This window comes from Phalacrocorax carbo, chromosome 9 (assembly GCF_963921805.1).
Source record: "Phalacrocorax carbo chromosome 9, bPhaCar2.1, whole genome shotgun sequence".
Taxonomy (NCBI): Eukaryota; Metazoa; Chordata; class Aves; order Suliformes; family Phalacrocoracidae; genus Phalacrocorax; species Phalacrocorax carbo.
Genome location: NC_087521.1, coordinates 34,592,764 through 34,619,761, shown reverse-complemented (window position 1 = coordinate 34,619,761; position 26,998 = coordinate 34,592,764). Strand labels below are relative to the sequence as shown.

The following is a 26,998-nucleotide window of genomic DNA, read 5'->3' as shown; positions in this document are numbered from 1 at the left end:
ACTGGGGCAAGACAGATAATGGTCGTTTTCCCACCCATTGCGTACAGCAGATTCTCAACATGGTCACCCCTCGGCATGACAGGGCTGTGGGCTTTGGTGTAGTATGTCAATATTGGGAATAAGGGACTGAAATATTTGCATGTTGTTCCAAGTTTCTCTTTCCTGGACGCGGTTCCATTGCTCATATCTACGGATGGGGAGGCTGAACGACTTTTGCACAATGCGGTATTTTATTTGCATGCTGTGAGCAGTTTAACAAGTGTGTGTGCTAAATGAAGCATTCCCACTTTCAGTTAGCAGCTGACGCACCCTTAAAATAAAATAATAAAAAAAAGTGCCTTTAGGTTGAACAGTGGGGTTTTGAGTGGTGAGATTGTGCTGTGTGTTTGAGCGGATGGTCGGTCCTGCCAAGCCTGAATGTTAACTTGAAATGCTGTGGGATTCAGCAAATAACTAACTAAAACTCCTTCGTGCTGAAGTAATTTTTGCTCATCTCTGCACTTTGTGGAATAAAGGCTGTTACAGCACAAGATTTGGAAGTAATGTAATTGCTTTACATGTTCAGTGTCACAGGAATTGAGGATATTTAACAGAAACTGGTGTTTCTTTAGCAGTTTGGTTGCCTCCCAGGACAGGAAGCTGTAGAGTGTTAAAAAAGAGGCAGGGAAGGAGTTTAACAACCCTCTCTCTAAATCAGGATGCTAGAATTCGGTGCCTGGCCTTGAGCTGAAAGGGCTGGAAGCTCTGCAGGATTCAGTGATTCATGCTGCTCTGCAGCAAACAAGAAGATAATGGTGATGGACTATCAAGAAGGCAGCCTTGCTAAAAAGAGAGGCTTTGTGATACGGTAAAGGGGAAGGAAGTCTGGAGAACTTAGAAAAGGAACAGATGTTTTTGGAGGTGGGGAAAATCTTAACTATCCATGTAGTTCGCTCTTGCAGCGGAGCCAGCAGAAGGAACTTGATACCAAACAAAAGTAGGCACACCCAGTATTTAGCACAGGGATCTTGGAAAGCTGCTCTTCGGTGCCGTGATGCTTTTTCGTTTGACAAATATGTCCTATGGTGACATCTCACAGAGGCAGAAGTGAATAATATAAGCACCTGTGAGTTTGCAAGGGGATGTATAAAAGAGGTTGGAGGTGTTTGATGATTCTCTTTAACAACAGTAAAGAAATAACATAATGGATGTATAAAATGATACTCAAAGCAGGAAGCCAAGAGGGATGCTGTTCCCCGAGAAGGAAATAATGACAGAAGATGCATTAAAAAACAGGGAGAGGTTGCTTGTAGGGTGTGTTTATGGACAGAGATGACTGGAAGTGTGATAAAACAGATTGCTGACCCTGTGTATCAAACTGAGTAGCAATGATTTTTCAAGTCATTGAAACTTGCATGGAAAAAAAAATAAATATTGCTCTTACTAGTAGGTTCACCCACTGTAATTGGTTGTGAAATACAGATGGGCAAATTCCCCCAGGTTTATGTGATGCACAGTTTCTTTGCTGCCTACTTGGTAGCTGTACCTTCAGGTAATTAAAAGCTGTTTTTTAAATCCACTCTTTTTTTAACTGGTGGGGTTGTTTTGTTTTGTTTATCCTGCTACTTCTCTGAGGACTGTCAATCACTCTTCTGGCTAATGTTTAAAAACCAAGTTAATGTAGTGTTAGGAAGGGAAAGCTGCAGGTGAATCTTTTTTTTTTTACTTTAAAAAAAACCCCACAACTATGAAACTGGGTGAATGTGTGAGGCTTTTTAACATGTACCTCTCTGCTAAAATAATTTAACTTTCCAAGTCCAGTATGGAAAACTTCAAGTTCACTTCGATTTCTAAGACCTCATGCCACTTGCCCCTCTAAAATCAATAACCAAACCTCAATGGCTGCCTTTGCTTAGGAAGCAGTTGTAATTACCCAGAAATTACAGGAGTTGTTCGGCACGAGGATCCTCTGGTTTCAGCACATAGTTTCATCGCTCTGTAGTGTTTTGAGAGGCTGAAGGGTGGGATGCGGCTACAATGAGTTTCCAGATTCCTAACAGTGTGAGGGACTGTTTTTAATAGTGATGATAAAAACAGCTATTCCCAGTTGGGAGGTTAGTCAGTGGTACAATTATCAGAGCTATGAAATAGTGCAGGGATGGCTCAGAATGGAAAAACTAAAACTTGAAACTTATTTTCTTGAGGGAGCTGTTTGAAACTATTTCCTGCAAGCTCATGGAGAATTAGTAAGATGATGTTAAATGGTGACAGATCAAGCTGATGGGGCTCATGGTTACTTCGGTAATTTAGTTTTTGGGCTAGCAAACTTCAGCTGGCTTTTGGGAGAGGGATTTGGTAGTGATTTGTTGACGAAAGCCAGCATGGTGAGTAGGAGCTCTGGAACTGGCATGTTTGATATGTAAGATCTTGGTCTTCTGCTGTACGGTGTGCTCACACCAGCTGCTCCGCTGGGGAGCCTAAAAACGTGCTGAGTATTTTCACAGTACAGTAACAGTCCCCAGCTCAAAATGTAGTTCACTTAAAGCATCCTTTTTAAAACACAGTTGTGAGTACCTTATTTTCTGCTTAGTTTCCTGCCGATTTGGTTCTTCTCATTCATACTTTCTCTCTTTTGTCCAAGAAGAGAAAACCCTGGAAAAGAATATTGGTTGTACGGGGCGGGGGGCGGGCAGTGAGGAATGTTAAGTTAGAAAGCAATACATCTATGTGTCCTTGTCTGTCTTGCTTATAAAGCTGTTTTTGCATTAATAAGTCTAAAAGTAGTGTGAAACAAACCTGAATCTGATATTTTCAGATGAACTTTTGGGAAAGTTCCTAATCCTAAAATGGTCATTACCTGGAAAGAATTGCACCAGAGTTATTTCTGGTGTCCTGTTATAGGCCTGGGCTACTGAATTTTGAACATGAAACATGAAAAGCGTAAGATTTGCAGCAAAAGTTCTCACAGTTAACAAGGCACCTGAGCGTGTAGAAGCTATCCCTTACTGAAATTTAGATGCTGTTTTGGGGCCTTTATTTTTTTCTTTAGAGAATGAATTACAGCAGAATTCATGCTATGCTTGGAATTTCTGAAAATTTAATTGTGTTAGTTGCTAGGCATATCAACTGCAAAGCTCTGAAAATATAAACCTATTTTTTACTTCAAGTAACTCTGAGTTATTAATAGAAAAAAATCTTTAAAAAGTGTAGCCAAAAAAAAGATTACAGATCCATGGAATTGATAGGTTTCAAAATTAGCTTAGATTTTAAACAGTCTCGAAACAATCATGCAAAAAGATACTATGTTTAATGTTGGTCTCTAGTGCAGTTTACCTGCCAAAAACCCAAGCTTATCTGTAGCTGAGTGAGTTCAGCAGATGATGTTCTGTGTATGTTCTTCATTTAAGAATTTGCATAAACCAAGCAGATAGTTTTGCTGGGAAAGATTTTTTAGCGTGTACCATTGCCCGCCTTCTGTCTTCATCAGTTTAGCCTCCGCCTGTCACTGGTCACGTGCCTGTGCTTTTGAGTGTTCAAAGTCCTTCCTGGTGTCTTTGAGCAGGTTCTGTGTGTTGCAGGGTGCAAAGCAGTTTAGTGGTGAGAAACATCCTCTGCATCAAGATGCTGTTTCCTGCATCGTTCACCTGCATTTGTGTGGCCCCAGTTCCGCTTACTGATGCGCTGTTTCCCCCCGTGCTTGCTCCTGCTGAGCTGCGTGCGCTCAGACAAGGTCTGCTGTGTGATGGCCGCAAGTGCCTAATTTTGTGTGATGGATAACTAGGGGGTCTGCTTTGATTGCGCTGTTGTGCCAAGTGCCGTTGTGAGTCTCGTCCGCATTGCTGCGTTATTCCTTCTGTCGCTGGTTTGGATTATGTCTTTATTTTGCTGGCTTTGACACCCTGCTGTCCTGTTTCCTTGCCACACACGTGTGTGACTTATGCTGCAGGCCTGGAACTGTTGGAGAGATGCTAGCACAATACACGATGGTAGACAATATGCTACTGGATTGAAATGATGGGGCCTCATCCTGCCTCTAGTGAGGAAATATCTCCGGGCCTGTGACAGATTAATCTTTTGATGAAGAGCGAAGATTGGCAGCCTTTGATGTGCAGTCTAACTGAAGCTGTATGATTTTTGCGTGTCATATCAGTTAAACAGCACCAGCACTTACTGGTGGAGTCAGAATAACTTTAATTTCTTTAGATTTTTGTGAAAAGTTTTGTGGAAGGTTAGCATTGGCCAGCAGCCCACCCAGCTGCTCGTTTACTCCCGCTCCTCAGCGGCACAGGGTGGAAATAGGCTTAGAAAGCTTCTGGGTCAGGACAAAACAGAAAAATTAATTTATCACCAGTTAAAGTAGATTAGGTAGTGAGAAACAAGAAGATAAACGCTAAACCAACACCTTTGCTCTCCCCTTCCGCTGCAGGGGAATACCTGCCCTGCCAGGGAGCACCTCCTCCTCTTCCTTCTCTGACCTCCCCCCTGTTCCTCCATTGGGTGTTCTTTGCCCTTTCTTAAATACATTTCCCTGTTGATGCCAGTCACTTGGCTGATGGACTCAGCTGTGACCTGCGGTGGGTTGAGGTGGAGCTGGATGGAAAGGGCCCAGGGCAGCCAAGACCTCCTCCCACAGAGGCTGTGGTAGAACCTGACACTAATTAGTGATTTATTTATTTTTGTCTTAGATCGCAGCCTTTTCTTTGGGGACTTTTGGATTTGTTTTATAAGATACCACTGGAAAGACCAGTGAATCCAAAGCTTGTTGGGAGGGCGTGGGTGGTGGTGGTGTGTCTTGTTTGTTTATGGGTGGGTGGGTTGTTTTTAGATGCTCCTAATGAATCTGTTCTGTTGGAAGTTTTCTGTCCTCAGTAGATGTAATGATGCACTTTGTTATAAAATGTTCTGTGAAAAATAGTTTGAGCTTCCTTTTGCATGAAACCTGGCCTGAGGTCGGGTATACTTAGTAGAACTGTTTTTCCTAAGTTTGCAGAGCAGAATTTGTTTGTAAACTGCTGACTTATAATTTGAAACTTCAGAGTTCAGTGTTTTACATTATCCTTACAAGATGAAAGATAGTTTTTTGCGAAAGCATGATGTTGGGGCATCAGCAGTGCCCTGATTTAAACAATTAAAAAGGATTTAAGATTTCACGACAAATCATGAGACATTGGTGCAAAAAATTGTGGAAGATGCTAGTATGTGAAAGCAGGGTGGATTCAGGATTGTGACAGAAAAATTTGGGCATTTTGAATTGGAGAAATACTTGCAACTAATGGCACAGTAACTTCTAAAACTTTTTCTGAGTACTGTCATATTTAATAATCTAATGATTGTGTTGCTGAGTGAGGTTTCTGTTTGTTGAATTTGGTTTTGGAGACCCTTAGGAAAAATTTGGGTCTATGAGGGATGCCTCTAGTGAATATTGTAATCTGTCACCTCTGCAATGGATTGGCGAAATTAATCCATGTGGACAAAAGAACGTTGTTCTGCTTTGAGTTTTTTTGTGTGTGTGTGGTTTTTGCTTGGTTGTTTTGGTGGCGGACTTGGGGGGAGAACCTGTGTTGTGTTTTGTGCCTGCGTTGTTGTTGAGAAGGTATCCACTGTGGATTTCTGTCTTATACCACTATGTGACCTTTTGGTTAAAGGGTAAGATTCCACGGAAGTAAACAAAAATGAATTACCCCTTATTCTGCTAAACTCTCTTGGGCTGGACCTGTGATCAGGGTATATAGGGTGGTCTCTGTGAGAGGAGAGCTGTCAGTCCAAAGGCTAGTCCAAAGCAGGTTAGAGCCATACAAACCAGTTAAAGCCATATTTAATTCAGTTTCAAAGCTGATAAATTCAGTGTTTAACATCGGGTCACCTGCTGCGGGGTTTTTCTTATTAACAAAGTTCTAAAGAAGGAAGTGTATTTATTTACTGGGTATGTAGAAGTTAGTTGTAGGTTTGCTCTTCTACTTTAGAAGCTGTTTAATACCCCTCAGAGAGATGTACAGAAGGAATTTATACTGTGCCTTGTATGCCATGGTGCAGGGGGACTTCTTGCCTATATAGTGTCAAGTGTGAGCTTCTTGGTTTCCTGCTGACACTTTACTTTGTCAGTATATGCCAATAAAATACCCAGTCCTGTGTTGGAGTACGTGGTTTCGAAGATACGCCTGTATTGCAAATGGGTTTATTTTCACTGTGTTATAAGAGCTGCCACAAAAGAAGCAAAGGAAACTTTAATTTAAAGAATTAGAGTGGGTTGTTATGCCATGCTGCTGGATCGCAAACTATTACAGGCTAACTAGTGAGTAATTACTGTCAGGCAGGCCATGTGATGGTCAATTTATTAGCTGTCACAGCAAAAACGAATCTGCCAAACATGTGCCAAAATGAGTCAAGTGGACCTCTCCAGCCAGGATCCCTAACATCCACAGGCAAAATACAGTGATGAAATTATTGTTGACAATTCTAATCTGCCACATCAGCGTTGTAATAATAGTCAGGATCTTCTTTAGCAAACTAATGTTGCAGTCTTGAAAAAGATTGGATTCTTCTTGCTGGTTTTAACTGGCTTTCTTTAAAGTGGGACAGGTTGGCTCTCGATCGGCAGTCAAGCTGCTCTCCTGTGTAGGCTGTCTGCATTTCTGTCTCTGGTGTTTGCCCTAAAACTCCCATTTAATGTCACTTCTGCATCCTGCAGTCGTTTCTACTGTTCTTTGCATGTACAGGAGCAATCCAGCGAGACCTCAGCCTTAAAAAACGAGGGCACAACGTCTCCAGAGCTCTGGGAGTGATTCTCTACTATTTTTGGAACCAGCTCTATTGCTTCTATAATAGGAAAGCTTCTGGAAGCTTTCTCCTTCCCCTCGCCCCAAGAAAGTAGCCTTTCAGCCGAGCTTTCATTAATTCAGAATCTGCACGGCAAAACAAATCTAGTTTTATACGCTAAATAATTCAGAGGTGGCTCACGGATCATGTGGCCTCGAATGCGCAGCATTACAGTGTATGTCTTTACCCATACCCAGTAACCAAAGGACACAGCGGCTGTAGCCCCGCTCAGGGATGTTTAGCTACTCCCTATTTATCATTCGGGGCACACCGGAGATTATGTGGTGGCAAGGAGCGCCAAAGTAGGTGGTAGCTTTCTAGTAAAGTGGAGCAATGTCTGATCTCAGTGCGTTTTTCACCAGTGCTGCACCAGCATTGGCAAGTAAGGGATTTACTGGGTTTGTTTTCCTCTTGGATCAAGCAGAAAAAATCTAATGAGCCAGTTCTTAACTTCTTCCCAGTTGCACAACAGATGAAGTCCTTACCCAAGTTGTGCGAGACAGCTGAAACCTTTCAGGAATAGCTGAACAAGGGAAACACTTGTGATTTTTTTTTTTGTTGTTGTTGTTGTTTCCAGTATTAAAATACTGGGTTAACAAGGTGCAGCAGATCTTATATTTTCTTTTCTTTTTCCCTTTTGAGATTTTCCTTTCGAGGGGAGGGGATGACTTAGTCCTTCCAACACTAACCACACCTAGAGGAGAGAAAGCATGAGAGCTACAAATTTGAAGCATTTCATTCTTTATTGACATGATCTTGGAAGAAGGACAGGTCCTTCCTGTAGTGCTTCATTAGAATAAGCATTTTGTATGCTTATCGGTACAGCAAGCTGTTTGATGGCAGTGAAGAGTCAAACGTTACCTAGGAGTAGTCCCACATGTTTGTTTCCCCGCTTCCGAAACACTGTATTTTGCACGTGGCACATTCAAAAGTGTTCCTTTCCACTGACTTGAAAGAAGCTAAAAACCACTTTGTGGCTGACACCTTTCCTGGCGTGATTCAAGGTGCAGATTCGAGACAGCTGAGTCCAGTCTGAGTTGCTGAGAAGCTCATCCTGCCAGGCTTTGCTGTGCCTGCCAGCTCTGGGGGTAAGTGGGTTCAGGGAGCCAACCTCTTCTGGGTTGATTTTCTCCTAGTTCAGCTCCTTGAGCTGCTCCAGGTGAGAAATCAGATGGGAAGCAGTGCTGATACAGAGGCAGGGCTGGGAGGAAGGGAGGGATGAGGCCCCAGCAGGGCAGGAATTACAGTGACCGAAATGGCTGCGGGACTGCGCGGTGTTTCGGGGCATCCATGTGCTCCCTGCTGACATGGATCCCCAAGTTAAAATTTACATGGGATTCTTGAGATTTCAGTTGAATAACTGCTCCGTCTGGTGTTATCCAGGGTACAGAGTGTGCATGGGAGCTTGGTGAAGCTTTGAGAAGGGCTGGAGTGAATTTGGTGGGGAAATAAGCCAAGGGCCACAGTAACGGGGTCCTGCTGCTTGGCCAGCTCTGATTCCCGGTGCCTGGAAGTGGTAGCGGCAGGTTTTGGTGTGTAAGTAGACACAGGAAGCTCCCCTCGTTGTCTCCAGCTGGAGCCCCCGTGGCAGCTTTATTGCTTTTAGATGAGATAACTTTGCATAGATCTGATGTTATACCTTTGACCATCAGACGGAGGGGAAGCTGAGCACACAAGGTTTCACAAGGCAAGCGATGTCTGTGGTGGCTCCTGTAGCCTCCTGCAGCAGGTGAAAAGGCCAATCTGCAGTTGAGCAGGGCTCAGAGGATCTCATCTGATTGTAGGTATTAATCTTTGCATCTCTTAATGCTTGTAAGCTGGATACAGTGTCTTTACTAAATACCTAGTTTCATGTGAGGGTTTGTTGCCAGTTGCAGGTGGATGGAAACACGAATGTGAGGTCACTCTGAAACAATTCGTAAGTTAGCTTTAGTTAGAACGTGCTTATTTTCTTACTTTGCCCAAGACTTCTGTTAAAAAAAGAAGTAAAACCTAGCCGGTGAACTTAGTGTTAAAAGGTAGCCTCTTTAAGGTGTTCAAAATAGGTAGATATGACATGAGCAGTTAAAAAGAAAGGGTTGTGTTCCTATAGGTGTCTAAGGGGCTGAGTACGAGGACCAGGTGTATCATCTCGCTGTCTGACCTGGTCTGGGGGCTGCTGTGGGTTGCTGGTTGTTGCCGTGAAATACAAATGTTGGGACTCGGGAAAGCTGCTTGCTCAGGAGAGTCTGGTGCTGATATAGGTGTCCCGGGGTGGTGTTTGGGGAGGGAGGGATGAAGGGCTGGAGGGCTGGCTGGACTGGGAAATGGCAGAATTGTGTGTCTGGTGAAGTATGTTTTTAGAGACAAGTGCCATGTAACAACTTAAACTTGAGCTGAGTTGGTGAGGAATGGACACACAACTCTGTTCTTGCAAGAAAATAAGAAAAACCCATGTGGAGGCCTCTATTCTAAGGCCTCAGCAGTGGCTTTTTTAAAAAATTATTTTTAAAAGATTACCTGTCCTTCATAATGACTGATTTTTTGGTATGAACTATTCTGATTCCCCTCTGAAATACCTGCCTTGCTTTCTTCTGCATCCTGTGCATGCTGATGGTCTTTGCCCAGCTGATCCAGTGCGATGGCCCTGCGGAGCATCCTAAAGCGAGCCCTGTGTGGAGGTGGGATGGTCAAACTTGCTTTTGCCAACAGTGTGATTGCTGCTCAGGACCAGTCCCAAGGCTGCTGCCTCCTTCCTAGAAAGCAAATTTTCTGAAAGGATGTGCCTTTGGACTGGTTTGTTTATTAGTTACTGTTGCTACTGTTTAAAAAACACTTGCTCTTGCAGTAAAGCTTTAGCTATCAAACTATCAAAAGCTGTAGCGTACTGCTGCGTGGATGAAGAGACCTTGACCCCCCCTCCGCTAGTTGAGTTAATAAATTTGTTTTCCTAAACTGCAGCAGCATTCAAAACTGATGATAAGACAGGGAGTTTCATGGGACCACTGAGCGAACTGCTGTCCATTGCTGAGGGGACGTGATGCTTACTGCTGCCAAAATCTGACTCCTTCCCACATCTTATGCATAAAGGCATATGTTTGGGGGTGGTTTCAGAAAGGGAGAACAACAAGATTAGGTTTTTAACTTCCTCTTATCTTTTCTTTCTCTGTGCATCTGTATTGCAGTTTTCGGGCTGTACCCAACTCTCTGCAAAACTAACAAATCAGCTGAAGCACCTACTGATAAGGATCAGCCTTGGTAAAGAAACACACTGTGGTAGTTAAAAGGCAGTAAGTATCTCTGTGCTAGCTTGGATGCTGATTTTTTTTTTCTTTTAATTCACAAGCATAGCTTTTTAATACTTACACAGTAGGAATTTGTCAGCTTGCTGGCATTAATGGTCTATTTCAGCTCTTTTCTATAGCCCAGCAGCAAGAGGAGGGGAAAAAGCGTGCTTTGTATGGAGCTGTGTTTGGATCTGTGCTGCAGTGCCCATCTGAACTTGTCTGTGTCTACTTTGTCAGCTTTTGCTTCCCCCTAGTAGATGCTAGTCCTTCTTAAACGCGTGGCATCCCACTATGTGATGCCTGTGCTTGGATCAGGGTTGTGGCTGCCTCTGACCTGAATGAGTTCGCTTGATGATTTTGCTTCTCAAGCTCTTCGCTGCAAACAACATAATCTTTTGGTTTCTTTTTTTTTGTTTGTTTTTTTTTTATTGTTTACTTCTCAATTGATCCGCAGAGGGGTAGGACCAGGACAAAACATCTGGTGTTCCTAATCAGGAATACATGGAAAGAGTTTCAGCTATTGAAAAAGTGACTGGCATTCTTGAAATGGTATGGTTGCATTTATTTGGGTGTGGATATAATCATGTTTCTGTGATACAGTTCCTGCTGAGTCTGAAATGCTAGTGTCAGTAAAGCCAGAAGGGGAAGCCAGACAAAAGCTTGGATAAAAGTCAGAATTTTAGTGCCTCTTGCTGATGGTTCATGGGAAAGTAATGATTTTGTGTTTAACTTTTGATTTTCGTAAAGCACTGGGCGTATGCTTTTTCCCCCTGAATTACTGTTTGTGAATATATATTTTACAGCCCACAAAACACCAGAAATGGTTGATTTTTGTGCCTAGGTTTCATTCTTCCAGGTAGATCCTTGTTATAGGCTCTGGGCAACATAATGTTTAGCTACAAAGTGTCGATTTCTGCTGCTGTTCACCCGGCAGCCTAACTCCTTGTCTTTCTGAGTTGATGGAGTAGGGAGCGTACTCTGATCTTCCAGCTTTGCCAGTGCAATGTCTCAGTCTTCTCCATCCAGCGTGTTTCTTTGCCTTGTGTAGAGCTCAGCAGAGATTTCTTCATGAAGGCTGGAATGTGTTTATACAATATTTTATATATTATTTTAGGCTCCTGCTTGTCCAAATGTAGGCAGATGATTAAGCTCTCCTTCACCATCGCTAGAGGATTTGTGAAATTGCTATAGCAGACATAAAGTCAACTGGATCTAAAGCAGTTTGTGTTTTCCCTGCCTGGAAAACCATCCGTCATCAGCTTCTCGGCAAGTGTGGCTACCAAGTTAGAGTGGGCTTTCCAGGCCGGGAGTGTGTTCAGTGGCAGTGCTGAGCTGTAAACCACATTGGCCGAGCACTGATTAACTGAGCCGTGCATAGGTAGGCGATCTTCTGCGTGGGAGTCTTTTCTCTGGCAGGTGTTGCAAAAGAGGTGACGTGAGAGGCTCCATCTCTGCGAGAGCTCGGCTCCCGGCAAGCGCAAACCTCCAGCAAACGCCTCTGCCAGGCTGTGCTGAGGAAATGCTGCCGCAGGAATAAGGCAGCGGTAAGAGCGCTGGGCAAAGCTGCTGAAAAGGAGAGAAGAACCTGCTGCACTAAATCAGAAATCCCCTGGGGACACAGCTCTATAGTTAGCATCTTCAAATGGCATTCCTTTATTACAGCATCATTGTGCATGGTCCTCTAGAGAGGGAGCAAACGATCTTTAAAACAATCTGCTGGCAACTCAGGCTTGAGTATTTGAGTTCTTCCAGGGCTCTTTTGCTGTGTCACTCGTTCCTTTTATGTTCCAATTCGAAGGTGGTTGTTCTTTCACCATCAAAGTATGTTAAAGCTCTGGTAATGGTGTCTACGCCGAGGACGAGGCGTAGAAGGCAGCAGCCTAGCGTGAAGGAGAGATAACTGCAGAACAATCTTGTTTTGGTGAAATCTGCTATCTTATCTGTGTGTGATGCAAAGATGGGGCAGCTTTCACAAGGCTTGGAGGCTGTGTGGTGGTATGTTTCTTGTCCTTTATGAAATCTGCCACGTTATTTTGATTAGAACACTAACGTAACTCCTGGCAGCGTCAAATCTTACTGCTAGCAGTGATTTCCCTCCAAAGCTTGGTGTGGTGCTAACAAGCAGAAAGATCTTGTGCGTCCTGTTTGCACGGAGCTTGGAGGACAGCGTGTTCCATGGGAGGTGCCAGGGTAGTGCTGCAGTTGTATATAAGGGGAAGAAGCATTGTATGTGCAAACAAGCTGTTTTTCAGGATGTTAATTTCTGTTTTAGTGCAATAATCGCATGATGATGTTAAGTTCTTTTATATTTATATATATCTTTTTTATATATATGTATGTGTGTGCATATACATGTGTGTGTATATGTATATTTACTTTCTCTCTCTTGGGAAAGAGTCCTCATCCTGATGATCTGTGCTTCAATTGCTGCTGTACTCTAAGGTGATCTTCTTATGCACCTCCTGTTTGTCCAGTTTCTAGGTGGCAGAGACACAGTGAAGCTCTGTGTGGGGCAAGGTGAGCTGATGGGGGAGCCTTGCGCGTAACCCAGGATGGACTGGCTGTGACGGCGTGCCTTAGCTGGAGAGGTAGTTACGATGAAGAGTTCCTGCAGAGCTGGCCTCCACAGGGAACCACTGAATTCCACATCCTCCACCTTCCATCAAGTCAAACGGTATGAAAAGACTGGCTGGTCTGCCTATAGTTAAGTATTTAGCAACGATTTACACTCCTCCTTACTTTCCTATTGTCTTGTGCGCTAGTCAAATGTTCGGACTAAATTCTTGCTTTCGGATAGGGTTTAAGTGAAGCATTGTAATGGCTTAAGGGCAGAAGTGTTCTTTGACCTTTTTATTTGATAGTGACAACTACAGATCCACTACAGCTGGTACTGTACTTGGAGAAATCTTTGGATTTTTTAGCAAGAGTTGTAAATTAATTTGGGAACATGTCTTTGAAGTAAAACTTAACCTACTATGACAAGCCTTTCTCCAATTTTCAAACATGCAGTCAGCTTAAAGCAAGTGGAAATACTGGCAATTGTTGCGGTTTGTCTTACTGTGGAGTAAGTAATTAGATTAGTTTAAGCTCTGATTTTGTATTGCTTGCTCTCCTGTGCCTCTTATTGAGAAGAAATGCACAATTGATTTCAAACACTTGTGCTTATGTGACAATTAAGTGAACGCCTCTCACTGTGTCTCGTTATAGGAACATCATACAGAACAACTTGTCCTTATGCAAATGCAAGAACATGCCAGTGTGTTTGAGTTCAAGATACTTGAAAATATATGTACCTCTTTTTTTTTTTTCTTTTTCTGAAACCAAGACTCTTTAAACTTCATCAGTCTGGAAGAAGAGAGCCAGCTTTCTGTTTTCCAAAAGCTGCGTGGGTTTAAAGCAAACCTTAACCTTTGTTATTTGTGGTTGTGTAGACAGTGTATACTTGCTATGTTAGTCTCATGGTAATTCAGCGCTGGAAAAGACTTCCTGGGTCACCCAGCTCCCTGCTTTCCCAAGCAGTATCTTGTAATCCCTTTTGTAAGCTTAGTCTGGCCTAAAAACAATTACATCTTTTCTTCTCTTCTCCTGTAGATTAAGCCATTACTGAAGATGACAGATCTAGCTGTGCAATTAGGAACCTTCTTTTGATTCCCAGACTGGAAATTCATGCCAGTTTATATACTCACTTGAGCTTGCGTTCCTCTTTTTCTTCTTTTGCATAAGGACCACTTCTTGTTTTCACCGGTTTATGTCTTTTGCTGTATTCTGTAAAATGCGGTTGTCTACCCTCACCTGTGGTTTTGCTGTGCTAAATGACCCAAGTGTTATCTAGTAGCTTCTTTTGAATAATAACTGTCATCGTCGTTCTCGGTGTGGATGAATCTCCTCTGAGTCATGTCAAAAAGCGTGTGCTGCACTCCAGAGCAGGTCTGGCAGGAGGGCTTTTCACTGCTGCCTTGAATGTGTCACAGAATCACCTTGGCTTACCTCTGTTTCACGGATGTGTCTGTGGTGGCCAATGCACCTTTCTTAGTGACCTCCAAAACTTCTTCGTGTTCAGCTTGCTGCTGCATCACCACCTGGATTTCAAAACTCTCCTCAATTTCTGTTACTCGGTGCTTTGTGCCTCTGCTGTTTTGGAGATGCCTTCATTTCTGTGGGTGCACTTCTATTTGTGCTGAGGTCGTTCCTAAAAAAATCAGATGTTCCCAAGGCTGATTCTTGAGGCATGCCTTCGGTTTCCATGCTGGTATTTTCTTATTCAGCATCACCTGGGGCTGTCTGCCGCTGAGCCAGCTCCTTTGTCTGTTTCCCATTCCTCTGCCAATCTGTCTCAACCAGTAAATCTCCTTGTGCCTTCCGAAGGCCATGTAAGATGTAGTGCATTTCTCTAAAGAGATCCCTTTTTTTGGAGAACCTTCAGGTTAGTCTGGCATATTGAACGATTCCCTCTCCCCCCCTTTTCTCTGTGTCACCTTAATCCTCTTTGCTTGCGAGGCACCTTTATATTGAAGTCAGACTGCCAGGCCTGGAGAGGCTGCAATCTCTCTCCCTTCTCTTTCGCTCTGCAGTGCCACTTCCAATGTGCCACTTGTTTTATGAACTCATACTGTTGCCTTTCAAAAGGTTTATAAATCTTGCTTCTTGGCCTGCAGTTCATAAGCCTGTATATTTTGGATTCTAAAACTGAGATGAGCCAATCCTCGCAATTTTCATGAAGCTTTTTAATCATCTCCTTGCTGGTGTTCTTGTTCAAATTAATGCCTGGGCTTTTTTCCTCATGGTCACCCTTACTACCCCTCTTGAAAAATGATGCCAAGTTAAATATGGTCTGTGCTGTGCCTAGAGTACTCTTAGTCTCTGCCCTGACCTTGCTTGCAGCCCTGTTTCTCACCCTGTCCTGAAGAACCTTTTACTATTCCTTTGTTTTTAAATATTCCTTTGTTTTTACATATCTCTGCAGTGACTTAAGACTGCACCAGTTCTCACGTTTATTCCTAGACTTTTTGGTCTCTAAGATACAAGTTTCCAAGTGACGCGACCTGGTGACTTGAAGCCTGTGTCTGCTTCTTGTATCCTTCCTGAAGAAGGAACATGTTAATTGGAGTTTCCTTGGTTCTTCTTCAGGATGTGTTCTTAATAACGAAAACACCTTTTGACTTCTGGAGAATGCCTGCTGGGTTGCTCTGTCTGCAGTGAAATCCTCTGCGCTGCAGCGCAGGTGACTTCATGAACCAGTTCCTTTTGGTCTTGAGTTTCAAAAGAACAACCTGATGACTTGCCTTCAGATCTACTTTTGCTTATTCTTTCTTTTGAACTCTGAGTCTCTTAACGATAGTGCCATCCAAGGTTAATTTCTGCAACCTTTCATGTGTTCTCATTATGTATGCACAAAACCAAAGAATAAATAGCATCACTTTGTGTTGGTTCATTAACTGTTTGAAGACATTTGTTACGCCATGATATTAAGAAAGGTCTTGGTCCTCTTGCAGTTAATAAATTAGAAAACAAATGTTAAATCAAGAAAGAAGAAACATTTCCAGAAGGAAACGCGTCACTTATCTGTGCTTCTCTGGGCAGCTTTCAGCAGAAGCCCCATAAAGTCACCATTCTTTTTCTTACTGTCCTTCTGTGATTTCTTCTCATCTTAGCCTGTTACACCACAGGCATGTGTGCTATCCCATCATCTTTGAGCTGCATGTTTCTGGAGCAGCTTGTAACCTTGCATGCCAAATCTTCCCGTTTATTGTGTTCCCTTCTGCTTTATGTGATCCCTGTGTCATCTGTAGTATGGTTGGGAAGCAGGGAGCATGGGTTTGAGCTTCCTCAGGTTCAACAAAGAATTGCTTCTACATTGCTCGCTTCACAGTAAGTGCTTTTATACAAGACTGGCAAAGCAAAGGCACTTCTTCCTGTGTAAATTTAGAAAGTAGCTGAGGTTACTGTGCTTTATGCTGAAGGGCATATATGTGTGTGCATTTATGTTAAAATGTGTTCAAAACTTATTAATGGGTGGGAGCCCTCAAACTGGAGTAGCCTGTGCACTGGGCTTGGATGTGCAATCTGTCACCTGAAACCTCAGCTTGGCGAAGATGATGGATTTTATGCGTGATGGATTTTATAGCTGATCCTGCATGCAGCTATATTTGGGTGTCGTCTCCCCCAAAGTCCGCTCATTTGAACACCCGACGTGGGTGAACAAGCGGCGGGGAATCCAACATTAAGAGTTAGATGCCTCTTTTGCATTTAGCTCAGCTCTTTTGGGCCAGCTCTGCCCCACATGCTCAGCTTGCTCCCGTTTCTCCCCAGGCTGGCTGCTCAAGCGGAGAGCGCTGCTTCAGCAGTCAGATACCTTCTGCCTACCTTCCAAGCCGGTGATAATCCTCGCTTGCTCTCCGATTGATGCAAGAGGCAGTTTTGCAGGCGTTGAGCAGTGGGTCGGGAGCGGTTCCTTTAATATGAATTTACTGCTGCAAGGGAGTGGGTTTACTAGAAATGGGATGCCTCCGGAGGCAGCTGCTGAAGTCAAACCCGCCCCTGGTCTGGAGCATCGCGCTTCCCAACCCGCCTTTCTCTGAGCTTGGACACTTGCCACGTGCCAGAACAAGTTCCAGTGAGTAGCAGAGCGTCTTCCATCCTGGCTGCTCGGCTGGGACTTTCCCGCCCCAGCAGAATCCATGGAATGCCTTTGAAGCAGCTCTCTGTCTGCTTTGCCTTGTCCCGGCAGTGCAAAGGGGATGGAAATGGTTCTGGAGATTGAGCCCAAAGGACCCACCAAGTCCTTCCAGAAATAACAAGTGGTTGACCATAGTTTAACTTGCATTCAGTACTTGTCCTTCATAATTGTCAGCGTCCTTTACAGAGGAGCTAAGCTGTACAGACAGGGAAGTGGGATGCTGGGGAAGAGAAATGCCTTGCCAGAGGTTATGCTTGGTGTGGGTTTTTATTGTTGTTGGTTTTTTGTTTTGGGTTTTTTTTTATTCTGCCTTGTGTTAGTATGTCCTGAGGGTTTTTTCAGAGTTGTAGTTGGTACTGCATGTGCAGTCAGCAACGCTAGGAACTTCTGTTGATTGGAGTTAGTGTTTACAAAAATAAATTCCCAGGAAACTTTGGGGTTTTGATTGAAATTTTCACCTTAATAAAATCTTCTGGTGCTTCGCCCAAGAAGCTTGCAGTGTGAATATGCTATTTGAGCAGGTTACACTTTTTGTTGTTGTTGTTCTTGCTGGCCAGAGGAAATCTTGTGGCTTCAGAGGTCATCATGAGAGTCCCTGACCCAGGTGCAGCAAGGGGTGTCTAGGCTCTCTGTGGACCTTAAAAGGAGTTGTGAAAATTGAGCCTTTCTGGTAGTTTTTCCTCCAACTTTGGAGCTTCTACTAAAGCAAATATATTATTTTTTGAGGCTGCTGTGATTTAGAAGGTGCATAAATACAAAAGGATGCAGGAAGATTCCAGCCAGCTTGGCACAGTAGCTTGTGGCCCTTCCCTTCAGTAGGGAGAGGAAGGGTGCGTGCGTGTCTGCGCATGTATAAAGACATATATTTCTATATCAATCCTGTGTAGTAACTAACTTGATAACAACTGTAGTGGAAACAAGCTGTAGTTACGACTTGCAAAAACAGCAATGTCATTCCAGAAGTGCAAGTATCCTGTTTTTCAGACATGGCTGATTAGAAATAGAAAAACTGGCCCTTTTTATTTCATCAGCTTAAGGATGGAATAACAGTATAAAGGCAGCACTGCTAGTTGTTTTAGTGCTGATCATTCCTGGCAGAATTATCTCTTATCAGCAATTTAAAACCGCATGTTTGGGGTTGAAAACCTTTTATGCTTACTCCAGGAACTTCTGAAGAATCATTGTCTCTAAAGATAAAATTAGAAAGCTCGGTAACTTAAAGGGTGGAGGAAAGCAAACAGAATTTTTCTGGAATTAAGTATCAGGGAATTATCGATGACTTCACCTTTTAACAACTATTTTTGGTGTTTTTAAATATTTAAAAACTTACCTGCAGCTGCCACAATTCTGTGCTTGCCAGCACTGGAATGTTGCAGAAGTAAGGTAGTCTGTGGGTGGGGACTGGGCTCCGGTTCATCTTCAAAGCAATTTCTGCTAGGAAGCCTAGTTCTAATTCTAGGAGCTAGAAATGCAGTGTGCTGCTGACGTGCAGTGAAGAAGCTATGTTTGCCTAAAAGTTTGTTCTTAATGTTCACAGCAAAGTTTACGTGGGGTGGGGACCCAATTTTTCCAAGTGACACTTTCAGGTAAGGTCCATTACTAACATCCCTTTTAAAATTGAAGTTCTCTTCCCTGCTACCCAAAAACAGGGAGGCAGGTGGCACTGCGATTCAGCTGCCTGGGTGGAGTTAGCAGCGCTCTTTATAGCTGTCTGAAGTTATTAAATGAAGGTTTTCTTTGAATCTGGACCCATTAAAACAGTGCAATGAACTGAATGCTGAATTCAAATGAGGCAATTATTCTGGCAGTAAAACTTCTGACTAAGGCATAATTTTGTTATGTAAATTATAACTTTTCAACCTTAAATGGTATTGTTGGCCGAGCCAGAGACTAACTGAAACATAGGAGGAAATATAACATTAAATGAGAAATCTGTAATAGGTGAGGCATAACTCTACCCTTTGTCTTTCTCCGTAGACCAGAAATAGCTGGGAGCAGCTGAACCAACTTTGCTGGCTAAACATGTCCTCTAAGCATGTTGGGGTAACCAGTTTGGTCCTGTTTTCATTCGAATAATACCTGGTCTTACCTTCGTTTGCAGCTTCTCTTAATGAATGGTGTTGAACTGATTGTCCTGCTGGATTCCTGAAAACTGCTTGAAGAAAGCCTTTTGAAAACACGTTCAGCTCATCTTTCAAACACCCTGGCATAAAGTCTCATGAATGAAATTTGATCTTCTGCTCCTAGCTCATGAGGTTTCAATGTGCAAAGTCGTGTATGTAATTGTATTCACCTCTTCTCCCCAGGATGCAGTGGTGGGCAGCCATGGGAGCTTTTCACTCTCTAGTCTGAAAAGCTCCGCTCCGAAACGTCTGTCTGGATGGGGAAGGGAGGGCTGCAGGCACCGTCCTCTGCAGCAGCTTGCTGCGGTGGTTCACCTGCTGCTCTTCTGGGCTGGGCTCTGGCCTGAGCACACTGGTGGCCTGAGCCTGCTTAGCTGTAAAGTGCCACCGAGATGAGGCAGACCCTATTGAAAATGAGGCTGAAGCAAACCACAGTGGCCTTGATTTCCCACTGTCTTTTATTCATCTGTTTCAGCACCCTGAAGTTCTATTTTTATCAGATTATTTTAGTTTTTAGCATCCAACTGAGAAGGCAAACAAAACAGCTCAGTTGCATTTTGCAGAGGAGACTAAACTGGGAGGTGACCCAATTCCAACAAGAGCTGGAATTAGCACGTAGAAGACATGGGGAGAGAATTAACCCAGGGACTAGGTAGGCGTGTATCTGTGGTAATGGGAGCTCTCTTATCCCCATGGCCTGTAGGTGAAGTGCAGATGATTTTGGCACTGTCTGGTTGCAAGAGCGAGGTGATGATCTCTATAAAATCAGGAGGGGAGAGAAGGTAACGGCATCCTTGGCAGCATTTGCCTCCTGGCCTTCACTGCACGGGACCGAAGGGGTCCCCTGGGTTTCATGCACACTCGTAGAAAGGTGAACTAAGCCCTTCCTCTTGAGGTGCCTCCCCAAACCTCTCTGCCTGCACTTCTCACCCATCCCTTCAGTGTTTACTGCTAGGGCCAGAAAGAGGAACCAAAATCTCAAGCAAAAGCAGCGGTTAAGCTGTGCTTCCTCTGCTCGGGCAGGGACAGGTGGTGCCTGGCTGAGTTGCTGCCCTCGTGTATTTGAGTGTCGTGTTAGCAGTGCAAAGCGGAGCTTCTTGCTTTCAGAGCCTTCCCTCGGCTGGCTCTGGTGCTGTCTGGCTCAGCTCCCCGTTCTGCCGTCAGCTACTCTGGAGGGTTGACAGCCCTGGCTGATCCGTGGGGCAGGGCGGCCTGGAAGGTCCCCGCGCTGCGCCCCAGGTTGCTTGTACAGTGCGTCCGTGTGCGTTCCTGGTCAGCATCTGCTGTTATAACCTCCCTCTCACAGCCATCCTGCGCACTCCGGCAGGTCTGCTGGAGGGGTGGGTGAGCTGGGTTCCCTCCTCCTCCTCTGCTGACCCCACGAGCCCTCTGCGGAGTATCTGCGAGGGCGTCTCGAGGTAGGTGTGTGTCCTGGTTGCGCTATGGCACGGCAGGGGATAGCCCAGCTGGACTCTGGCTGCATCTGTCCGATACAAACCTATCGTGTGTGTCAACTCCAGGTGTTAAAACTATAAATTTGTCCGACTTTATAGAAGTTACAGCTTGAGGTTTTTGATTAAAACCTGTTTTTAGGCTAGAAACACAATACTAAAGCAATTGTGTTGGTGGTGGCTGTCAAGGGAAATATATTCAGTGTCTGAATGTGTCCGTATCAGCTCATGATAAATGTGGCATTGAACCTGCTGTTCTTAAACTAGCAAGGACAGATTATCCCTGTTTCAGAAAGGAGGCCTTTTAATGTAGCGATTCAAAGATTACCATGGAAACATAATCTATAGTTAGTTCTGTAATATGCTTATGCGATACTCCTGGGAGAAGAGCCTGAAGTCTCCTGATAATTGCATCCTATGTGGCAGTGCCCTCAGCTTTTGCTTTTTTTTTTTTGAGCTTTGAATTGAAGATTACTGCGAAGGTGTAACAGAAAGGAGGCGTTGAGTGCCTGGGACTGCCGCTGCTGCTGTAATGTCAGCAGCGTCCAAGTGTCTCCTTCACAGCTCTTAAATTCTTAGCCATAAAAACACGCACTTGAAAGTGGTTCTCTTCAGCCGTACGTGATGCCTCTGTCATTTTTTGGGGGGGGCATCTGATGTGTAGCATAAGGACCCTTATGGGAAAGTACACCGAATTTGCTGTTATTGTTACGCTAAAGGATAGGTTTCATTTCGCGTGGTATTAGGAGGTTAGATATCTGCTGGGACCTGGGTGGATATAATTACACTTGCTAATTTCCCTCTTCAGCTTTTCTGCACTTCAGGTATTGAGAAGAACATATCTCTCTCTGTCTGGTAGCTAATGTCGAGATAAACCCTTTGACTGACGTGTACCTTACAACTGAATTTAGAACTGAACAGACAGAAGGATGGCTGTAACTCTAGAATGAACCACTAGCGATGTTTGCACAATGGATATAACTTAAGCGGTAGGATTTCTACTTGCAACTCCCTGGAAACAGATTTCTCTAACGGGAAGATCTCTGCTATCCTTAAGATATTGCAAGAAGTTCTCCAAGGGTGGATGTTGCGGCCTTGGTTGCTGCTTTTCCTTTCTCATGTGGTTCTTTTTGAGGTGTGGGCTGCTTGACGTGGAGTAGGAGGCGTGCTGGTGCCTACTGTGGGCCACCTTCTCTAATTCCAAGCAGGCATATTTTGCAATTATAACTTCTTCCTTTTCTGTTTTTCTAGGGTTTCTGGTATGCACTTAAAGCCATATCTCAAGTTACAGAAGAAAGAGCGATCTCCAGAAATAAGCCAGGATTCCCTGAGAGGCCCACCTATGAGCCATCAGAGATCAGCACAAGAAGAAAAATACACCAACTGCACCAAACTGAGTGTTTTCCCAAAACCCTCCCTTGTGACTCCAACTCGAAAGCTTCTGGGGATTATTTATCCAAATACTATGTGCAATATGAATGGGAAAGGTCCAGCAGATGGTCCGAGTGCAAGGGAAAAGAAGAACGCCCTGTCTGCAACGATCCACCAGGGAGAAGAAGGGGAAGGGCCTCTGGATGTCTGGGCTGTAGTGAAACCTGGCAATACGAAGGAGAAGATCGCGTTCTTTGCGGCCCAGCAATGCAGCAGCAACACCCGGCTAGCCTCTATGAAAATTAAAAGCACGTGGGATATTGACGGAAGAACAGCTAAACGCAGGAAAAAATCAGTAGATCTTAAAAAAGCCAAAATTCAACTGGAAAGAATGAGGGAGGCGAATGCCAGGTGCTCCCAGCCGGAGCCTTTTGCCTGTGGCATCGAGCACTGTTCGGTGCATTACGTGAACGACAATGGTGAGGGTGTGTTCCCGGGCCGGTCCCTCTCGGTGATAGAGATGGTAGCTTTTCTGGAGCAACGAGCAAGCGCTTTACTGGTAGACTGTGCTAAAACCTGCATGCCTGCTTCTACTACGAGGCTTAGTGCTCAGCCTAAAGGTGCGCTTCCCAGCTCGGACCCTTTCTCCGCTGCCGGGGCGTGCGAGGTACATGCGGAGAGGGGACCTTGCGGCAGCAGCGAGCAGCAGCAGAGCGAGCCCGTGCGTGTGCTGGACATGGTGGCCAAGCTGGAGTCAGAGTGCCTGAGGCGCCAGAGCGAGCGGGAGGCCGGGAGCCTCTCGCGGAACAACAGCTTCCGCAGAAACGTCGGGAGGGTGCTCCTGGCGAACGGCACCCAGCCCGAGGGAGAGGCAGGGAAGGTCTCCTCGGGGGTCCTGGCTCCAGGGGATGGCTTGGAGGAGGCAGGAGTAGCAGAGGCCGGGTACGGAGGACAGTGCGGTCCTCTGGGTGACACGGAGCTGTGGGATGGCGCTGCCGCTGCTCGGCAGCCTTTTCTTTCTGGGCTGGATACTCGGATGGGGAATGTGAATTCGGGACTTGCTCATGCAGTGTTGGCAATAACCGCTGGCAGGAGCGATTCTGACACGCGAATTGAGCCTCCCAGACCTCTGCCATCTGCGTGTCCAGCTGCTGCCAGGTTGCCACCAGATTCCTTGCAGAGCAAGAATGCGACTGTTGATTGTACGTCAAAAGAGCCTGTAATTTTCCCAAAGCAGAGTCTGCACCCTGCTAGGAAGGAGCCCTTATGCATCAGTATATCGGTCACCAAGACTGAGAAAGGATGCAGGAAAGAGAAGGTCTCTAACTCCAGTTCTAGTGAAGATCCGCTCCCTGGGAGGCTGTTTTTTCTCCAGGCTGACCAGCCCGCTATTCACGAGCAACAGCCGCTACGGGGAAGTACCCAAGAAAAGCCAGGAGAAATAGCCCAAAATGAGGATGCTTTGGCATCTGACAGGTCGTGCGTCAGAAACAGCGTCCCTACAGAGCCATCTGCCCCTTCTGTTCCTCTGACGGAAGGGGCTTTGCAAGTACTTGATGCTTCCTGCTTAAAAAGGCAGGTTTCACATGACTTTCTGGAGACCAGGTTTAAAATTCAGCAGCTTTTGGAGCCTCAGCAGTATATGGCCTTCCTGCCTCACCACATCATAGTGAAGATTTTTGGATTGCTTCCTACTAGGAGTCTGGTTGCCCTAAAATGCACTTGCTACTACTTCAAATTCATCATTGAATACTACAACATCAGGCCAGCAGACTCCCGCTGGGTCCGCGATCCTCGCTACAGAGAAGACCCTTGCAAGCAGTGCAAGAAGAAGTACGTGAAAGGGGACGTATCGCTGTGCCGGTGGCATCCCAAACCATACTGTCAAGCTTTACCCTACGGGCCCGGGTACTGGATGTGCTGTCACCGGTCTCAGAAGGGCATCCCGGGCTGTAAGTTAGGTCTCCATGACAATCACTGGGTTCCTGCCTGCCACAGCTTTAACCGTGCTATTCATAAGAAAAACAGAGGAGCGGGAGCCGAAGCGGAAGAGGAGTATTAGTGCACATACACTTTCCTGCGAGATTGTTTGGGGTAGGAGGAGATTCTCATGCCTTGTGCTGTTTACAGTGTATATAATTGTCGTGTTTTTTTTTCACAGGGCTATGAAACTGCACATACTTAAACACAAGAGCCTTTACCTTTTAGATTAAAGATAGCTTTTAGTCCATCTATGTAAATAACACTATAAAAACTAATTGTACATACAGAGTCTACAGCTGGCTGAACAACGTAATCACTACAATGCAGCTATGATAGTGTTGCGGCTATAGTTGTGTGTGTTTTTAAGTGTCTTGTTTCAAAAAATCTGTATATCCTGTATAATATATGAATGTTTCTGAGAAGAAACTCTAAATAGGTAAAGGTCAACTTGTTGAAAGAATCTTCAGACAACTTAACTGGACAACCTTAAAATTAGACTAGAACAGATCCATTATAGTAGTGCGGCAGTGGAGAAAAAAAAAAAAAAAAAGAGAGGAATATTATTGTATAGCCAAAATATAAAAAGTTCTTGTCTACCTTACCCTTGTTGTCTGGTTGTTTTTTTTTGTTGGTTTGTGTTGGCTTTTTTTTTTTTTTTACTTAAATAAATCATGCATTCTGGATCGGCCTTGCCCCACTTTCTCGTGTGAAAATTTTGCCCCCAAATTAAACCACTAAAAAATGTGTGGCAGAAACTTGGTACTGTGCTGTAGTTCAGACTTGCAGTGTGCTTCCTGTAGAAAACTAGTCCTCCTACGAAAGAAAGAAAGAAACAAAACCCCCCAAAGCTGCGTTACGTGGAGAACTCCCTGCTGTAACACTCACCAATCCCAGCTTTTCCTTTCCCTCCCAGCAGCCGTGTGCATGGCAGAGGCTCCTGTTGCCCGCAAGGCTGGTGTGTAAGACTTCCAGGGGTCTCCCTGCTTTCGAGTCCTGCTTCCCAGCTCTTGGGCCGGGCCCACAGCTGTGCCCTGGATGCTCGAGGGTGAAGCGTGGGTCCGGCAGGGTGAAAGCGGAGTTGCCTTGGGAAGCTTTGCTGTCCGCGGTATATGGAATTTTTCCCTTGCAAGAGGAATCCTTGCGTTGCCTTGCCCTGCTCTGCCTCTGGCATCTTGTTTCTGAGGTGCGAGTTGGTGCTTTCAGAGGGGAGTTGCGAATGTTTGTGTCAGAAGTGCAGATGAGCGGGTAATTCCTCGAACTCTGAATGGGAGCCGAGCATGGCATCTATTCGAGTATTTCCTCGAAGACACTCCTCTCCTGCCATGCTGTGTTCCAGCCACAGCCCTCCTTGCTCGCTGCACCAGGGTGGGCACTTTGGAAGTCTGGGAATAGACCCCGGGCCACCCAGCAGCACCTTCGGTTCCTGGGAGCAGAGTAAGCGGGAAGCAGCCTTTTTGCAGGCTACGGGAGCCAAGTGGAGAGCGGCAGTTGTGTCTGCGTTGAGTCCCTCCTCTCCCTGCGCTTCACGCTGTGGCTGTTTTCCTCTGCCCCTCCTCGGAACGCGGATGGACCCCTGGCAATCATCACTGCGGCCGAAGCAGACGTCGTCTCTGACCCGGTGCCTGAAGAGCTGGTGCCACCTTCCCCGAGGGCTCACGCGGGGCCTTCCTCAGCCCTGCAGACCCCGGGGACGCACCTGGGCCAGGGCGAGGGCTCTGTGGGGGCAGCGTCTGGCTGGGGCGGCCGCGCACCGAGCTCGGCCCGCGCTCTCGCCTGCGGCGCAGGATCAGGGACGAGCGGGGAAAGCTGGTGGCTGCGGTGGCCAGGCCGAGCCGCCCGCCTCCCTCCGCTTCGCCTGTGCGCGCCTAAAACCGCGGTGGCATGGCGTGGAGTGACGCACGTCGTTTCAGAGCGTGAGGACACAGGGTTTGAAGGCGGGTTATTCTCTCCATTAACAGCGAGAGGAGAAAACTGAGCTCTTACAGCCTGAAATGGGGGTTTTGTAAGCTCAGGATGTTCATGGTAGACTTAAAAGGACTGCTGGGGTTTTTTCCTCCCCCCAGCCCCTGCCTCACCTGCCACCCTGGGCATCAGGCACCCCTCCCTGGTGCCGCTCAGCCACCTCTGCAATGCAGCAGACATCGTGACAACCACGAGGAATGCCACGAGGAATGACGTTAGAAATCTAAAAGGAGGGCGCAGCTGCCTTGTAATCGGCTGCAAAGAGGGAGAGGAAAAAGCAGGAGCCTGCGTTAATTCGTGACTTCATTCTCTAACGGGGCACAGGCTTCACCCAAGCTTTGATCCGCTCTGCCGGCTGCAGGGAGTTTCTGGCAGGAGCTGCCTTGCCCAAGCCCTCTCCGTTGAAGGCCTTCGGTGTAATTTCAGTTAAGGAAGAGGGGGAAGAAGCTGCTTTCCTGCCCCCCACCCAAGTCTCTGGAAAGCTAGAGATAACTGGTGCCAGGCAGACAGCAGCGAGGAAAGTCCCTGCAAGGCTGAAATAGAAGCAGCAGAGGAAAATATTTTGTAACTAGATAAGGGGCCAGTGAGGTAATTTTTTTTCTTTTTTTTTTTGAACAGGGTGTAAGATTTTGGTCACCTTCATTAAACAAGGGGAGAAATGACAATAGCAGCATTGGGCTATTTTGTTCCTTAACTACAGAGCACAATGTGCTCTCTACCCATCCCCGCCCTCCCTCCAAACTGGCTGAAGAACACAGGCTGTTTTATACAGTATTTATTACGCTGTTTGCTGGAACTATCCCTGTCGCACAGCATCGCCATTAAAAATTGCTTTACAGAAGTGCATCCAGAAGTGGGTTGGTTCTGAACGTAGCTGTGCTGAGCTGCCTGCAAGCTTTTTTTTTCCCCCCCATAAAATAGTAAACTGCAGGTTTCTGTTTCCTTAAGGGCCAGCTCAGGGAGGACCCAAGGTCTGATGAACTTTATTTTTTTCCTGAGGGGCAATTAAGAAAAAAAGGTCCAGTGTTGGATTTACAAAATTCAGCATTCAGAAGAACCGAGGACTAAAGGGTGGGCTGTGTGCTTGACTTCCCCGCCAGGGAGCAGTTGGAGCGTCTGGAGTGAATTTCCAAATCTGCCCGTGAAGAAGTTGTAACATTTCCATTGTTCCGTCAGCTTCCAGTTTTCATCAAGCTCTGGGGGTCTCCTGGCACAGACACCACTGAAAAAGCCACCCCTGGCTGGGGCTTGCGATGGGGCTCTTGCTCCATCCCCGCCTGCTTCTGCAGCAGCTTTTCCCCGTCGCTGCGTCTCTGCAACGCTTTAGCCGAGTTCGCCTTCTGCGGCACCTGCCCCCAGAACTGTCACATC

The 26,998-nt window shown here is 45.6% G+C and overlaps 1 protein-coding gene across 11 annotated transcripts in view; it reads left to right on the top strand.

Moving 5' to 3' along the window:
* Window positions 1-24,348, top strand: part of FBXO34 (F-box protein 34) — a 45,945-nt gene extending 21,597 nt beyond the window's left edge. For 4 of the 11 annotated variants that reach the window (XM_064461078.1, XM_064461075.1, XM_064461079.1 and 1 more), the window contains 2 exons: window positions 12,536-12,735; window positions 21,563-24,348. In XM_064461078.1, coding sequence (XP_064317148.1) covers window positions 12,659-12,735; window positions 21,563-23,744 — 2,259 coding nt within the window. In that variant the 5' untranslated portion in view covers window positions 12,536-12,658 and the 3' untranslated portion in view covers window positions 23,745-24,348. The other 7 variants (XM_064461081.1, XM_064461080.1, XM_064461077.1 and 4 more) reach the window with 7 other exon arrangements.
* Window positions 24,349-26,998: the final 2,650 nt, after the last annotated feature.